Source organism: Panthera pardus, unplaced genomic scaffold (genome assembly GCF_024362965.1).
Source record: "Panthera pardus isolate Hobbes unplaced genomic scaffold, ASM2436296v1 HiC_scaffold_20, whole genome shotgun sequence".
Taxonomy (NCBI): Eukaryota; Metazoa; Chordata; class Mammalia; order Carnivora; family Felidae; genus Panthera; species Panthera pardus.
In genome coordinates, this window is record NW_026526766.1 from 86403059 (window position 1) to 86419776 (window position 16718).

General features: G+C 49.7%; 1 protein-coding gene across 1 annotated transcript; it reads right to left on the reverse strand.

Annotated features, from left to right (window-relative positions):
* Positions 1–4757: 4757 nt before the first annotated feature.
* On the reverse strand, positions 4758–16696 carry TRUB2 (TruB pseudouridine synthase family member 2). Its single transcript, XM_019420953.2, is given in 9 exon segments — positions 4758–5387; positions 5389–5630; positions 6668–6804; positions 7342–7414; positions 11060–11141; positions 12767–12828; positions 13963–14037; positions 15727–15858; positions 16462–16696. Coding segments are annotated over 9 exon segments (1002 nt in total). The 5' UTR covers positions 16577–16696; the 3' UTR covers positions 4758–5303.
* Between the last annotated feature and the right edge of the window lie 22 nt (positions 16697–16718).

Below are 16718 nucleotides of genomic sequence, written 5' to 3' on the forward strand. Positions count from 1 at the left end.
GTATGAGATAGGCACCATTGTCACCCCTTCTGCATGACAGGAGAGGAAACCAGGACTCACCCACGTGAAGCTACTGGCCCATTTCACATACTGAAGAAAGGGCAGGGCTGGTATCCAAACCCAGGTGGTCAATCCTACAGCACCCTTGGATCATTTCAGCTTGCAGAGGGAGCATGTTTTGTGTTCCTAAATGAAAAAGAGATACATCCTGTTGTGATGTGATGAAGTTTGTGATGAAGATGTTGCTGTGAAGGCATCCGAAAAATGAAATTAGCACTTAAGTCAGTAGATTTACCAGATTACCCTCTGCAGTGTGGGCGGGCCTTACCTAATCAGTTGAAGGACTTCAAAGGAAAAACAAAAAGAAAGTGAGGTCCCCACAGAAGAGGGAATTCTGTTTCCAGACTGTCTGGGGACTTAAGTCGGCAACATCAAGTCTCCCCTGGGCCTTCAGCCTGTTCCTCTACCCTGAAGATTTTGGACTTAACAGGCTCCACAATCACCCGAGCAAATTTCTTAAGACAGATCTCTCTCTATATATACACACTTATTGGTTCTCTTTCCCTGAAGAACCTTGACAAACACATATCCCGTCCCAGGAGCCTATGGTGTGTGGCTCTGGTGAATGAAATAGACAAAGTCCTCATCTCAAAAGACTCCTGAGAGATACTTTTCTCTTTTATAATCGAAGACCAATGACCCAAACTTTGTAAATCCTAGAATGAGATCCAGATATACCTCTTCTTTTATTTTATTTTTATTATATTTTAATGCTTATTTATTTTTGAGAGAGAGACACAGAACCACAAGCAGGGGAGGAGCAGAGAGAGAGGGAGACACAGAATCCGTAGCAGGCTCCAGGCTCCGAGCTGCCAGAACAGAGCCCGACAAGGGGCTCGAGCTCACAAACCATGAGATCATGACCTGAGCCGACGTCGGGCGCTTCACTGACTGAGCCACCAGGCACCCCTGAAGTTGAACTCTTAACCGACTGAGCCACCAAGGCATCCCCAGATAGACTTCTTATATACAGTGCAATCAAATAAAAAGTTTAAATTCTTACTTGGCTAAGGAAAGGGGAGATGCTTGCTGAAAGCCCTGGAGAGAGGCCCTGGTAGGGACAGCTAGATTCCCTGACCCTGGCTTGCCACCTTCTAGATCCACTGGGGCCCTGGGCCCTCCCCACCACCGCCGGCTGGTACGGAAGGCTGTGAGCGGCTCTAGTCCGTAGCACTCCTACCAAAGAGCTCCTAAGGGAGCGTTGACTAACCACAGCATACCTGCCCCAGTCAATCTGCAGCAGATATGGAGGGAAGCACGGGGAGTTTTCTGGTCACGTGACAATAGTGCTCTGAGGAGCACTGAGCCAGCCCAGGTGAATGTCTTACCATGCGTTGTGGGTTGAATCGTGTCCCTGCAAATCCTCATGTTAAAGTCCGAATCCCCTGGTACCTCAGAACGTGAACGTTTCTGGAAACAGGGTCATTGCAGATGTCATTAGTTAAGAGGAAGTCATATTGAGCACAGCGGGGACCTAATCTGACCAGTGTCCTTAGGAAAGGGGGAAATTTGGACACAAGGTGCGTCTGCAGGGAGAAGGCCGTGTGAACTTGAAAGCAGGTATCTGAGTGATGCCTTCTACCGGCCAGGGAACCCAAGATTGCCAGCAAACCAGCAGAAGCCAGGAGAGAAGCTTGGCAGATTCTCCTTCACATCCCTCAGAAGGAACCAGCCCTCTGGTTGATCTTGGACCCCTAGTCTTCTACATTCAGCCTATTGCAAGACAGTAACTTTCTACCGTTTAAGCCACTTGGTTTGTGGTACCTTATTAGGGCAGCCCTGGTGAGGTAGGCAAACCCTACCACTCGTGGCTGTTCGCTACTCTCTTCTTCAAGTTTACTTATTTTAGGAGGGGGGTGGGCGGGGAGGGACAGAGAGAGGATCCCAAGCAGGCTCCCCAGTGCCAGCGTGGAGCCCGATGCGGGGCTCAAACTCACGAACCGTGAGATCACGACCTGAGCTGAAATCAAGAGCTGAACACGTAACCGACTGAGCCCCACGTTGGCTACTCTCTTCTTAAATGGCCCTCAAGTAGCCATCAGTTTGGCTCCTGATGACTCAAAGAGAATGGCGATGCCCGGCTGGCTCCTGGGGGGCCCTGTTTGTACAGCTCTGGTATCAGATTCTTTAGGCACTTGCTGAAATGCAGATTTCCGGGCCCTGCTCCAGACCCACTGAGTTAGAATCCAAGGGCTACGGCTAGAATCTGGATTCTCAAAGATCTCTCCGGCTGATCTTTTTGCCAATGGACTTTTTTTTTTTTTTTAAACAGTTGTTTGCAGAAAAATTGAGATGACATACAGAGAATTCCCATATACTCAACACGGACTCTGCCGTATTATTGTACCATTTAACACTTTACGTTAGTATATTTGTTACAATTAACGAACAAATACTGAGACGTTACTATATAGTAGCTAGTGTCCAGAAATTACTTAGATTTCCTTTATTTTTACCTGAAGTCCTCTTTTTCTGTTCCAGGATCCCATATTACTTCTGGTTGTCATGTCTCCTTAGGTTCTTCTTGGCTATGGTGGTTTCTCAGACTTCACTACTTTTGATGACCTTGGTAAGTTTTTTTTTTTTTTTTTTAATGTTTACTTATTTTTGAGAGAGCATATGTGGGGGAAGGGCAGAGAGAGTGGCGGGGGACAGAGGATCCGAAGCAGGCTCTGTGCCGTCAGCATGGAGCCCCGTGCGGGGCTTGAACTCACGAGCCATGCGATCACGACCTGAGCCGAAGGTGGTGGCCCAACCGAGCCACCCAGGTGCCCTGATGACCTTGATGATTTTGAGGAGTCCTGGTCAGGTATTTCGTAGGATGCCTCACTGCCAGAATCTGTCCCATGTCCTCAGAAGACTGGAGCCATGGCTTATTGGGAGGAAGGCCACAGAGGTGAAGGGGCATTTTCATCACCTCACATCAAGAGGACATACAGGCAACGGCAACAACTTTATCACTGTCGCTGTTGACCTTGATCACCTGGCCAAGGTGTTTGTCCAGCTCCCAGCTGATTATCGCCCCAGATGAACAAGAGGTGATGGAGAGAAGGCCTCTGACTCTGTGACAGCTCTCTTAGGTCACCGTTCCGAAGAAAGCAGCCACGGCAGGCGGATAGCCCGCTGGATGGCTCGCACACACAGCGCTGGTCTTACCCACAGCGAGCACCTCACCATGACTTCATGTGTAACAACCCCACAAGACAGGCAGAACCATTATTCTCATGTTACAGGTCAAGGAGCTGCTCTTTGAGGCCCCACAGCCAGCAGCCCGCAGAGCCTCACCTGCCTGGCACCACGCCGAGGCTTGCAGGGAAGGTGGGAAGGTGAGGACGCCAAGGTGGCTGGGGTCTCCTCTCCCAGGGTGACAGCAGGGACAGGAGACATGCAGTGTTTCCCTTTGGGGCCCAGACTGGAACCTTAGCCAGAGGCCAACTTGCTCCTTCTACCCCAAATGTGAGTAGGAAATATCTATATGGATAGAGGTTAAAAGAGAGCCAGACCAAAAAACAAAATAAAACAAAAACAAAAACAAAACAAAAACCCTGTTCACAAGGGATCAAGGTGTCCAAAGCCTAGAGAAAAACCAAATTGGCAGAAAAAAAGGCTACAAAAATCAGTTTTTGGTAATTTTCCTGACAGTATTAGAATAGAGCCTTTTTTAGATTTAACTTTTTTAAAGTTTATTTATCGGGGTGCCTGGAGTGGCTCAGTGGGTTAGGTATCTGCCTCTTCATCTCAGCTCAGATCATGATCTCACAGTTTGTAAGATCGAGTCCCACGTCGGGCTCTGTGCTCAAAGTGCGGAGCCTGCTTGGGATTCTCACTCCCTCTCTCTCTCTCTCCCTCAAAATAAACTTTTTTGAGGGAGAGAGCATGGGAGCGTGCACAAGCATGCACACACAAGTGTGTGGTGAGGGGAGGGGCAGAGAGAGGAGAGAGAGAATCCCAAGCAGCTCTGCACTGTCAGCACGAGCCCGATGCGGGGTTGGAACTCACAAACCGTGAGATCATGACCTGAGCAGAGATCAGGAGTTGGAAGAGCCACCCAGGCACCCTAATTTTATTTTTTTAAACTTATCTCTATACCGTGGGGCTGGAACTCACAACCCTGAGATCAAGAGTTGCGTGTTCTGGGACCCTGGGTGGCTCAGTCAGTGAAGCGTCCGCCTTTGGCCTAGGTCATGATCTCACTGGTCCCGAGTTCTAGCCCCGCATCGGGCTCTGTGCTGACAGCTCAGAGCCTGGAGTCTGTTTCAGATTCTGTGTCTCCCTCTCTCTCTCTGCTCCTCCCCCACTCACACTCTGTCTCTCTCTCTCTCAAAAATAAACATTAAAAAAAAAATTAAAAAAAAAAAAAGTTGCCTGTTCTACTGACTGAGCCAGCCAGGTGCCCTTAGAATAGAGAACCTTTGGACCCTATATACACCTCGTCTATTTATACAGTCCCTTACTGATGGAGGATAGTGACATTTCCTATTTGCTACTATTACAATGCAGCTATGACCATCTATGTACCTACAATTTTCTGGAATCAGAGTAAGAAGACAGATTCCTGAAACTGTAACCACTGAGTCTCAGGGCAGGAGTGTTCTTAGTGTTGACACATACTACCAAGTATTCCTAAAATCCTAAAAGGTTACACAGTCGTGCATTCCTACCAATAGCACAGATTGCCCATTTTCTCACATCACCAATACTGGATATTCTCTTTTTATTGTTTTGAAAGGCAAGGAGAAGGCATATCATTTTCATCTGTAAATCTTTCATCATTAGAGAGATTGAGCATCATTTCTGGTTTACTGGCCACTTGTATTTCTTTCCATATATACATATATATATATATATATATATATATGCATGTAGAAAATATATGTATATAGAACATATATATATTATATATATACATACACACATACACACACACACACAATTCATGCCATTGGCCCAATTTTCTTGTCTCTTTCTTTTTTATAAGAGCTCTTTATACATTATGGCTATTCATTCTTAAACATATTGCAAGTATTTTTATCAGTCTGTCATTTGTTTATCACCTTTTCCTTCACAAAGAAGTTCTTCCTTTTCAACTGTTTCAAGTCTGTGGATCTTTTTTCTTACAGCTTCGGAGTTTTATGTCACATGTAGAAAAGCTTCCCCCTACCCTTGCTTTCTGCAGTTATCAGTGGCCGCTCAGGAACAACTCTTGTCTTTTCCATCCGGTGCCCCACCAGTGGCCTGGCCCTTCAATGCCCAGCACCATTCTCCAGCCCTGAGGCAGAGCTCGGCCCCCTGGAGTCCCAGGACCAGCTAGGGTTGGGGCGCTGCCGGGGTGCCCAGGCCTGGCCTCAAGCTCTTCTCCAGTTCCACTGCCACCCGGGGAGCTGTGGCCTGGATGGCATTCTGGATGCTGTGTATGTCCCACTGGGTCCTCAGGAGGGCGTCGTCCAGGGTGAAGAAGCCGTCACGGGTACGCCGCACTTGGGAGCAGACAGCAGTGGTCTTCAGCTCCAGGCCGATCTCGTGCACCAACTTTCGCAGTTGCTTCTGTGTCTCGTGCATGCACTGTACCTCTGCCAGGGGTACATAACAACAGATCCCACGGATGGGAGCACAGCCTCTGGTGTCTGCTGATCTAGATCCACTCCCTGTGATACCTCCTGGCTGGGTGATAACCCTAGCAAAGTATCTTAGTTCTCCAGGGCTCTGCCATTCCAAATGTAGCCCAAGGGCCAGCCCTGAAAGCTTGTTAGACCTGCAGAATCTTAGGCCCCACCCAAACCTGCAGAGTCAGAAGTTGCCTTTTAAAGAAGACACGCCCCCCCCACCCCCGCCAGAGCTCTCTCTCTCTCTATAAATGAATAAACTTCAAAAAGGGGCGGGGGGGGGGGGGGGGGGATGGGGGGGGGGGGGCACCTGAGTGGTTCAGTCAATTAAGCTCCGAACTCTTGATTTCTTGATTTCGACTCAGGTCAGGTCATGATCTCACCAATGAGATGAAGCCCCACATCGGGCTCCGTGCTGAGCGGATCGTGGAGCCTGCTTGAGATTCTCTCTCCCTGCTCTCTACCCCCTCCCTGGCTCACGCTCTCTCAAAATAAATCAATAAACTTAAAAAAAAAAAAAAAAAAAGACCCCCAGGTGATTTGTGGGCAGGTTAATGTTCCAGAAATGCTGCTCTAAGACTCCGTATGTTCATCTATAAAATGGGTGGTCGTGAGAAGTCTGAGAGATAATCTACATAAGGTGCTTAGCACTGGGAGAGCCCTGATCGGTACTCAAGGAAAGGAGCCCTGGTTAGTAAGACAGAGAGAAGGAGGTGGGCAGGACTGGGATGGTGAGGGTGCCGTCTGATGGCTTGCTGAAACCTGAAACGCTGCAAAGATCCTGAGTATAACTTGCTCACTTAAAGGCTGGCTCTAAAGGGTGACTTGGCAGCGGATAGGACAGCATTCGATCCGTGTGCCGTGTGACTTGGTCAGGTCCAGCCCCGTGCGGAGAAGGACGCTGGTCCTGGCGCCTTAGCCAGCAGAGACTGGGGCTGTCACGTGCCAGCCTCTGTAAACCCACGAACCCCATCTCACTGCTCCAACTTCCTGGGGGAGCCTACCTAAGAGGAACTCCGGAGGCGCAAAGTGGAGGCATCGAATGCCCGTTATCAGCATCGGGGACTTGTTCATGGGCCGGATCAAGCCTCTCACGGCCATGTCGTAGGCCTCCTGGGTCTGCAGGTCGAGGTTGGAGTACCTGGGGATGAGAAGGGGACTGGCATGGAGTGGGGAGCTGGGCAGACTGTTTGCCCCTGGCCCTGCCCCGTCTCGCGAAAGAGCTTTCCTGAAGCTCTTCATTCTCTTTCCATCTTCCCTGCCCTTCCAGCCACCTTTTTCTCTGTCCCCTCCAATCTTTAGATACAGGCTCTGCCCTCCTCTGCACACACCCCCCAGCTTCCAGTCATGCACATGCTGCCTGCTCCCACCCCCTGGCTCTACATCATATCATGTGGGTTCCTGGCTTCCTTCTCCACTAAATCATATATTCCCACTGAGGCCAGCCGGGGTCTCTTGTTCCCCCTTGGTCTCCCCAGGGGCTGGCCTGGCACAAAGAAACACTTCTGCGTGCTGTGGAAGGAAGGGCTGCTTCAAGTCTGCTTTCGGGCTCCAAAGAGATGCATGGAATCTGCCCCAGGGTGGGCGGAGCCTACAGGGAGCCCAGTGGGCATTTCTTGCTCTTCCAGCACCTCCTCAAGGGCCCCTTTCAGGAAAGTGTGGGTTGGGCTCCACTTACATCACCAGGGCCTTCTGATGGGAACCTTGGATCAGGGCTAGGATCCGGTCCAGTTTCTCTCTGGTCACGTGGTCTGGAAAAGCCAGGGGGGATGGTCAGCACACAGGTGCCCGCTGAGGACAGGTGAACTCCCTCCCCCCAAACCAGCCCTGTCCTTGGAACCTGGAGGGTGTCCCAGAGCACCCTCTGTCCCAGAGTTCCCATCTAGAGGATTGAGAGTCCTTTGAGAATCTTGGGAAAGCCCAGAACCCTCTTCTTACAAAGTTATATCTGAACTCAGCATTGTGAGGACATTTTCAAGGGGCTCATACACTCCAAGTTTCTTCTGGGTGCGCCTGGGTGGCTCAGTCAGTTAAGCATCCGACTTCAGCTCAGGTCATGATTTCATGGTTCACAAGTTCGAGCCCACACTGGGCTCTATGCTCACAGCTCAGAGACTGGAGCCTGATTCGGATTCTGTGTCTCCCTATCTCTCTGTGCCTCCCTTGCTCGTGCTCTGTCTCTGTCTCTGTCTCTCTCTCTCTCTCAAAAATAAATAAACATTAAAAAAAAGTTTCTTCTGGAAATGAGCTTTATCCAATATTCTAAGCCAGGTCCCCTGAACCCCAATCTAGGGTTGCTTGTGCCAGGGACCCTGTGAGGGAGACCGCCATCTGTCTCAATGCAGAAACAGATGGCAAGAAGAGGGAGGGGCTCTGCCTGCTGGACCCACTGAGTGACAAGGGCAGGCAGCTGCCAAGCCTGGGGACGCTCATGAACGGCTAGAAGGCTGATCCTGGGACCCAGCTGGGCAGATGCCAACTTCTGACTCCAAAGGCCAGAGCTCTGGGCACAGGTGTGGTAACCAAAGGCTTGCCAGCTTGGAAGGGACTAAGCCTCTTATTCCTTCTGTCTGGCTTTATTCACCCTGTTGCCTTACCTGAAATGCACCCACCACTGCTTCCTTCCCCCTCATTGAGGAGCCTCAAATGTAGCCTCCTCCAGGAAGACTTCCTGGAGCCTGTCACTTTTTTTCTTTTTGAAGGAGAGACAGAGCATGAGTGGGGGAGGAGCAGAGAGAGAGAGAGACATAGAATTTGAAGCAGGCTCCAGGCTCTAAGCTGTCAGCACAAAGCCCGATGCGGGACTCGAGCTCACGAACTGTGACCTGAGCCGAAGTAGGACACTTAACCGACTGAGCCACCCAGGCGCCCCTGGAGCCTGTCATTTCTTTCTCCTGGCTCCTGCCACTCTGCACCTGGGTCTCTTTCCCAGCATTAATTTGCTCTGTTTTTAACTTTTTTTTTTTTTCATTTTGAGAGAGAGAGAGCACAAGTGGGTGGAGGGAGAGGGAGGGGGAGAGGGAGGGGGAGAGGGAGAGGGAGAGGGAGAGGGAGAGGGAGAGGGAGAGGGAGAGGGAGAGGGAGAGGGAGAGGGAGAGACAGAGAGAGAGAGAGAGAATCTCTAGCAGGCAGGCTCCACACTCAGCACAGAGCCTGACACAGGGCTCAATCCCATTATGCTGGGATCATGACCTGAGCTGAAATCAAGAGTGGGGCACTTTAAAAAAAAAAAAAGAAAGAAAAGAAAAAAAGGGCGCCTGGGTGTGTCAGTCAGTTAAGCATCCAACTTCGGCTTAGGTCGTGATTTCACGGTTTGTGAATTCAAGCCACGCGTCGGGCTCTGTGCTGACAGCTGAGTCTGGAGCCTGCTTCAGATTCTGTGGTGTTTCCCTCCCTTTCTGCCCTTCCCCCACTCGTGCTCTGTCTTTGTCTCTCAAAAATGAATAAATGTTATAAAAAACTTTTAAATCATTAAGAAATTTACAATAAATTGGGAATGCAAGCTGGTGCAGCCACTCTGGAAAACAGTATGGAGGTTCCTTAAAAAACTAAAAACAGAACTACCCTACGACCCAGCAATTGCACTACTAGGCATTTATCCAAGGGATACAGGTGTGCTGTTTCGAAGGGACACATGCACCCCAATGCTTACAGCAGCACTATCAACAGCAGCCAAAGTATGGAAAGAGCCCAACGTCCATCGATGGATGAATGGATAAAGAAGATGTGGTCTATATAGACAATGGAGTATTACTCAGCCATCAAAAAGAATGAAATCTTGCCATTTGCAACTGCGTGGATGGAACTGGAGAGTATTATGCTAAGTGAAGTCAGTCAGAGAAAGACAAACATCATATGACTTCACCCATACGAGGACTTTAAGAGACAAAACAGATGAACATAAGGGAAGGGAAGCAAAAAGGATATAAAAACAGGGAGGGGGACAAAGCAGAAGAGACTCATAAATATGGAGAACAAACTGACGGTGATGGGAGGGGTTGTGGGAGGGGGGATGGGCTAAATGGGTAAGGGGCACTACGGAATCTATTCCTGAAATCATTGTTGCACTATATGCTAATCTGGATGTAAATTTAAAAAAAAAAGAAGAAATTTACAATAATTTTTTAAGTTTATTTATTTTTTGAGTGAGAGAGAGAGAGAGAGCACGTACACATGCACAAACATGCAGGGGTAGAGAGTCCCAAGCAGGCTCTGCACCATCAGTGCAGAACCCGACGCAAGGCTCAATCTCATGAACCACGACACGAGATCATGACCAAAGTTGGACGCTTAACCAACTGACCACCCAGGTGCCCTTCTTCTTTAAGAAATTTAGATTAGGGGGCACCTGGGTGGCTCAGGGCATGATCTCATGGTTCACAAGTCCAAGCCCCACATCAGGCTCTCTGTCAGCACAGAGCCTGCTTCGGATCCTCTGTCCTCTCCCCCGTTTCTGCCCCTCCCCCACTTGTGCATACTCTCTCTCTCTCTCAAAAATAAATACACATCAAAAACGAAAAACAGAAATTTAGATTAGCATTAACAAACACCTCCCCTCTCCTCCAAATTCTGCCTTCCTCTCTCCCAGAAGTGTCAACTTGCTAGTTATCTTTAGATGTGTTTTGTATGCTGATACACTCACATGTACAGACATAATCGTGTTACTTTGCCACATGTTTCTAATCCTCTCCAGGTGATGTGGTGGTGTGTGTTTGCTCTCCCTGCCGGACTGTGAGTTCACTGAGATTGGGGACCCCATCTGACTCATCATACATCCTCTCCCCACCCCCAGTACCTAGCACGTGGCTGGTGCTCAAAAAACATCCATTAAATAAGAAATGAATTACATCTATGGAAAATGTCAGAACACAGGGGAGAGTAAGAAGGAAAGAATGAGCCATCCAGCCATCCATCAGCCCCCATCCAAGCAGCCAACCCTCCAACCATCCATCCATCCAACCAATAAGCACCTCCCACGTCCCAGGCTCTGCGCTGTGTAACCACAGGAGTGGAATGACACAGTCCCTGTTCTCACGGGTGACAGTGTAATGGGAAGGCAGATATTAAATAATCATGAATCATTAGTCGATTATTGTTCTGAGAGTCCACCTCGTTCGTCTGGGGGTTAGAGGAGCTTCCCTGGGGAGGTGACATTTATGCCAGGTGGGGAAGCAAAGGGGGAACACATGGCATTTGTTTATGGAAGACAGAATCATGTGCCCAAGGCCCTCTAACAGCCAGACTGAACTTAGTGTGTTGGGAGTCACCGAGGGAGGCTGAATGGCCTGCACGGGGAGTGGGGGGGGGGGGGGGGGGGCGTAGGAACCAAGGGACAGCAAATGCAAAGGCAGCCACAGCTGCTCCTCCCTCTGCCCTGGGCTCCTGCGGGCTCTCACCATATGTTGACTTCTCCACCAGCCGCCCATCTTCACAGAAGTCATCTGTGGCTTTGCCCAGGAGGCCACGCACCGTGTAATCCTGCAGGGACAGGGAGGGGAAGAAATGGTCAGTGTCCCTGCTCTCCCTCAGCACTGAGGAAGGAAGTGAGCCGACAGCTCAAACCCCCAACCTGCTAGACAGGCCACAGGTGGGGGGGTTCCTCAGGTCTCCCCTCAGGGAGCGCAGGCACTCAGAGACCCCCAGCCACCTCACTGCCCCTGTCGGGAAGGGCACCAGACTTTTCTATGACAGCAATCACCTGACTGCAAAGGACAATGACAACCCTACTATGACCACCTCATGCCTGCATAACTCTCCTCTCCAGACAAACCTAACAACTTATGCTGGGCCCTTCCCAGTGCACCCTGCTGGCTTCTCCCTCCCCCTCCAAATACAATCTGTGCAGCTGCCTCTGTCACAGAGATGATGGCAACAGTGACAATAATTTATTGACTGTGCTAAGTGCCTGTGCTAAGTACATTGCACGCAGTTACTAATTTAAACTTCAGAGTAACCCTATGGAGGAGGTACTATTATCTCTCCCATTATAGACTTGAGGAAGGGGGGATACACAGATATTAAGCAATCCACCCAAGGACCCAGAGCTGGCAGAGGAGTAGAAGCTGTTTTTTATGTGTTTTTTGTTTTGTTAATGTTTTTATTTATTTTTGAGAGAGAGAGAGAGAGAGAGAGAGAGAGAGACAGAGTACAAGCTGGGGAGGGACACAGAGAGAGGGAGACACAGAATCTGAAACAGGCTCCAGGCTCTGAGCTATCAGCACAGAGCCCGATGCAGGGCTCGAACTCATGAACCGTGAGATCATGACCTGAGCCGAAGCCAGACACTTAACTGACTGAGCCACCCAGGTACCCCTGTGTTTTGTTTTTTAATGTTTATTTATTTTTGAGATAGAGAGAGTAGGAGCAGGGGAAGGACACAGAGAGAGGGAGAGAGAGAATCCCAAACAGACTCTGGGCTGTCGGCACAGAGACTGACACGGGGCTCCAACTCACAAACCATGAGATCATGACCTGAGCCGAAATCAAGAGTTGGACGCTTAACCAGACACCTTGAAGCTAGTTTTGAACTGAAGCCATTTGGCTCCAAAAACTGCTCTTAACCACTAAAAATGTAGGCTCTCTGACACGGCACCTCTGTCCCCATTCATGGTGCCAGACTCCACGGCCCCAGTCCAGACACAAACTCCTTGAGGTCTAGGCGGCGACATCCACTTCTCAGTCTTGAGGACGGAACGGAGTGGTGTCATGATCGGGCTCTGGTGTCAGACAGATCCAGGTTCAAATCCCAGCTCTGTTCCTTACAGGCTGCACGACCCTGGGCAAGTGACATCCCCTCTCAACGCCTCAGTTCTCTCATCTGTAAGGTGGGTTAACACTAGATCCCACTTTTTGGGGAAGTTGTGAGGCATCCACAAGGGAGTCCACAGGGGTCCACGTGCAGCGCTCGGCACAGAGCAGCCCGCACGCAGTAATGCCTACAGCCGTTGCTGTGTTATCCTTATCCCCCAGCACACGGCCATAAAACAATGCCTGCTGATGGCCGGGCCCGTTCCCCCACAGAATCCTCTCGGCTTCAGAGTCCCACCAGTGACTCCCAGGGAAAGGACCAGGGGCTAAATGAGTTGTCCCCAGCACCCCCATACCTTGGTGAGGTGAGCATTGTACATGTCGGTGAGGAGGCTGCGTCCGTGTCCCACGCCAAGCACTGAAAGACAGCAAGGCTGATCTCACACCTGACTCCCCCTTCCCTGGGACCCCCAACCCTTACAGCCACCACCAGAATACTCCCACCTTCAATGCTACTAAAGCCAGCAGAGGGGGGTAAGGACAGCACAAGTAAGCTCTTCTGCGTAGATATGAAAATGCAGATTTCAGGGCCCACCCATACATACTGACTCTGACTGCTGGAGAGGAGGGGCCTAGGATCCTTAGTAAGCTCGCCAGGGGATTCTGATGTGCTCAAAAGCAAGAGACCACTGGCCCAGTCACACAGACCTGCACTCAAATGTGGGATGGCTCTAAGCATGCCCTTTAACCTACTTGGGCCTCAAGCTCCCCATCAGCAAACTGGGGATAAAAATGCCATCTGATCCCTGCGGGTGTTGTGAAGGTTGAGGCAATGCACAGGAAGAAATCAACACAAAGGAAGGGCCCAATAAAGGGGCACTATGACCACTCCCTGCCTTTTTCTGGCTGTTTCTCCCTCTGGCTGAAGGAGAGAATGATCCTCCATTCACTCCTGGAGAGGGAGCATGAGATCATGTCTGCCTGCCTGTGCCCCAGGAAGTTAGACAAGGGGACTGTGACTATCGTGCATGGAGGATGTGGCCACCGCCTGACCCCGGGGGCACAGATGGCTCATGACTCAGGCCTTTGTGTGTCCAGCTCCAGCGACATTCAGACCCTGGCCAATGGGGCCAGTCACGCGCTTGGCTACCCCCCACAAGTGATGACCATTTTCCCTCCCTGGACGAGGGGCATTCACTAGCCACGTGACCCAGACCAAGTCACCTAAGTTCCTGGAGCCTTCTTTTCTTCATAAAATCATAAAATATCTACCTAATAAGGTTGTAGTCAGGAATATATGTGCACAAAGGGCTTTGTACCACATGTCACATACAGGAATCACTTGATAAAGGTGGGCAATTGTGACATCCCCTCCCCCCCACCCCCCACCGGCCCTTCCAGCAGCTGATCAGACTTGGGGCAGGAATCAGGGGAGGAGGGCAATGGTGAGAAATGGCTGTCAGGCTGGAAGTAAGCCGGGTTCCTGGCAGCTCCCCAGTTCTCCCGCAGGCTCACCACATCACTGCACCCCCAGGCTCACCACATCACCTACCAAGTACCCCAGACGCCTGGGCATCCAGCCGGTGTCCCACGCCAACCTTCAAGCTGGTGAATGCTGGTCCACAGACTGGAAAGAAACAAACAAGGTCCCTTTCCTCAATGAATCCAGCTTCCAGGATGACTTTGGCCTGCATGGTGACCTCATTCCTAGAATGTAGCTTCATGGAGCCCAAACCAGGATGGGGGTGGACTCTCGGGCTTCCCTACCATGGATTCTGGGGCCTAGAACCACTTCTTCAGTCCCCTGGGCCCAGAAAAAGGGCTTGTTACTCTGTCTCTCATCGCTCCCCCAGTAAGAGGCTTTGCGTAGACTGGGCATAACACTGGGCCGCGAGTTTCCTACTCAGCTGCTGCAGAAGGAGACTCCTGGCCACCCCAGGGAGAAAATGGACATGGTAAGTTCCTGAAGGCAGGGCGTGGGTTCCTAATTCTACCCCCAGAGAACCTAGGTGCTCAGGAAATACCTAGTGAAAGAATGAACGACTCATCAAAAATACATACATTAAAATATGTGGGTTTTTGTATATCAATTCTATCTCGATAATGCTGTTGAAGAAAAAGAAAAAAAAAAAAAAAAGACCGTACACAGGAAATGAGTCAGAAGCATATACCCTTCTATAGATCAAGAGGTGTCTAAGGGAAGGATACAGGATGGTTAAGTGCCTACTGATTTTAGGCTATGTTACTTAATGTCAACACTGAGCCTCAGTTTCCTCAATTTGAAAAATGAGAACAGGACCCACCTCATAGGATTCTGGTGAAAATTCTATGAGATGGTATTTGGTAAAAGCTTAACACAGTATCTAGTACAGAGAGGATCCTCAGTACATCATACTTGTTACACTTTAGAGTCACTAAATATCACTGTCAAAGGGATTTTAATGGTTTCTGGACAAGCCCCTCAATCTTTCTAATCTCATCTAGTGACAGAGAGCTCATTATAAAACCCGTTCCATTCTTGGGCAGCTCTGTTGACTAAAAAAGTCACTCTTTCCCAAGAGTCCGAAACTCCCTCCTTAGGACTTCTACCTGAGGGTGTCAATTGCCGTCTGGAGTCCCAGAATAATTACAGAATAATTAAAAGGGGTCAGCAAACTACAGTCTACAGGCTATATCCCCAAACTTGTTTTTTTAATGGCCCATGAGTTAAATTTCTTTTTTCTTTTTTAAATCGTTCAAAAAAATCAAAAGAATAATATTTTGTGACATAGGAAAATTATATGAAACTCAAATGTCACTTTTCACAAATAAAGTTGCATTGGAACACAGCCAGGCTCATTGCTTTGCACACTGCCTACAGGTTCTTTTTTTTTTTTTTTTACGTTTTATTTTATTTTTTGAGAGAGAGAGAGAGACAGAGCACAAACAGGGGAGGGGCAGAGAGAGAGGGAGACAGAATCTAAAGCAGGCTCAAGGCTCTGAGCTGTTAGCACAGAGCCTGATGCAGGACTTGAACCCATGAACAGGAGATCATGACCTGAGCCGAAGTCTGACTGATGCTCAACGGACTGAGCCACCTGGGCGTCCCATCTATAGGTTCTTTTGCACTACAATGGCAGAGTTGGGCCCGCAAAGCCTAAAATATTTACTCTCTGGCTCTTTTCAGGAAAACTGGCCAATCCCTGGTCAAATACGTCATCCCTGCTGTGGCCCTTCAAGGATCCGGGACAGGAATCTAAGCACTGACTGGGACACGGACTCTGGGCAGAGATTACCTGGGGAGTGACAGCCAGGCCCTGGCCTGAAGGTGCCTTACCCAGCGGATGGTTGGTGAGAGAAGGCACACTGGTGGCTGTGAGGGTAAGCGCCTTCTCTTCACTGCCTTCCATGGGGCCCAGCAGGAACCGAACACGCTGTTCAGGGGCAGGAGGCTTCCCAGCATTGACACCTGAGTACACAAAGGTAAAGGATATCCGGTCAGTTCTGTCTGAACACGTGGGGAAGGTGGAACAGGGAAGAATGGAGCTGTAGAAGAGAAAGCCCACGATGTAGCAAATAGCAGCAGTTAAGACACAGACTTGGGAAGGTGGGTGGGGAACGGATGAAATAGGTACTGGGAAATAAAGAGTACACTTATCATGATGAGCACTGAGTAATGCATAAAATTGTTAAATCACTATATTGTCAAATCACTATATTGTACACCTGAAACCAATTTAATACTGTATGTTAACTATACTGGAATTAAAATAAAAACAACTTAAAAATATAAACATAAGGAGAAAAGGCAAAAAAAAAAAAAAAGAGAAAGAAACAGACTGGTTCAAATTCTGATTCTACTACTTATGACAACGGACAACACTGAGTCTGTTTACCCATCTGAACGCGGGGGGAAAGCGAGGAGTAAGGGAGTGTACAGAACCAGCGATCTGGAAAGCGATCTGCCCGGGGAACTGGGTCACATGACTTTATTTTGCCTGAAGGATGAGAAGCGGAGATGGATTCCCGGGAGAACCGGAGCGGGGTTGTGGGTCCGGTTCGAGGCACTCACCCTTCAGAAGCTGCAGCTCCACGGTGTCCCGCAGGTGCTTCCATTTCAGCCCCGGGGGCTTGTAGACCGCGAAGAGCCCATGCAGCCGCGCCAGCGCCAGGCGGCGGGACCCCATTCCCCTAGGCCCACGGCGCGGGTTAGTGGACTAGCGGGACCCCAACGGAAGTGCCGTACTGTCCCGTTCCCAAATATGTCCTGACCCTGGGCGCCGCCATGTTTCGCAGCCGGAAGAGGTTCTTTCTTATTGGCCTCGGGGA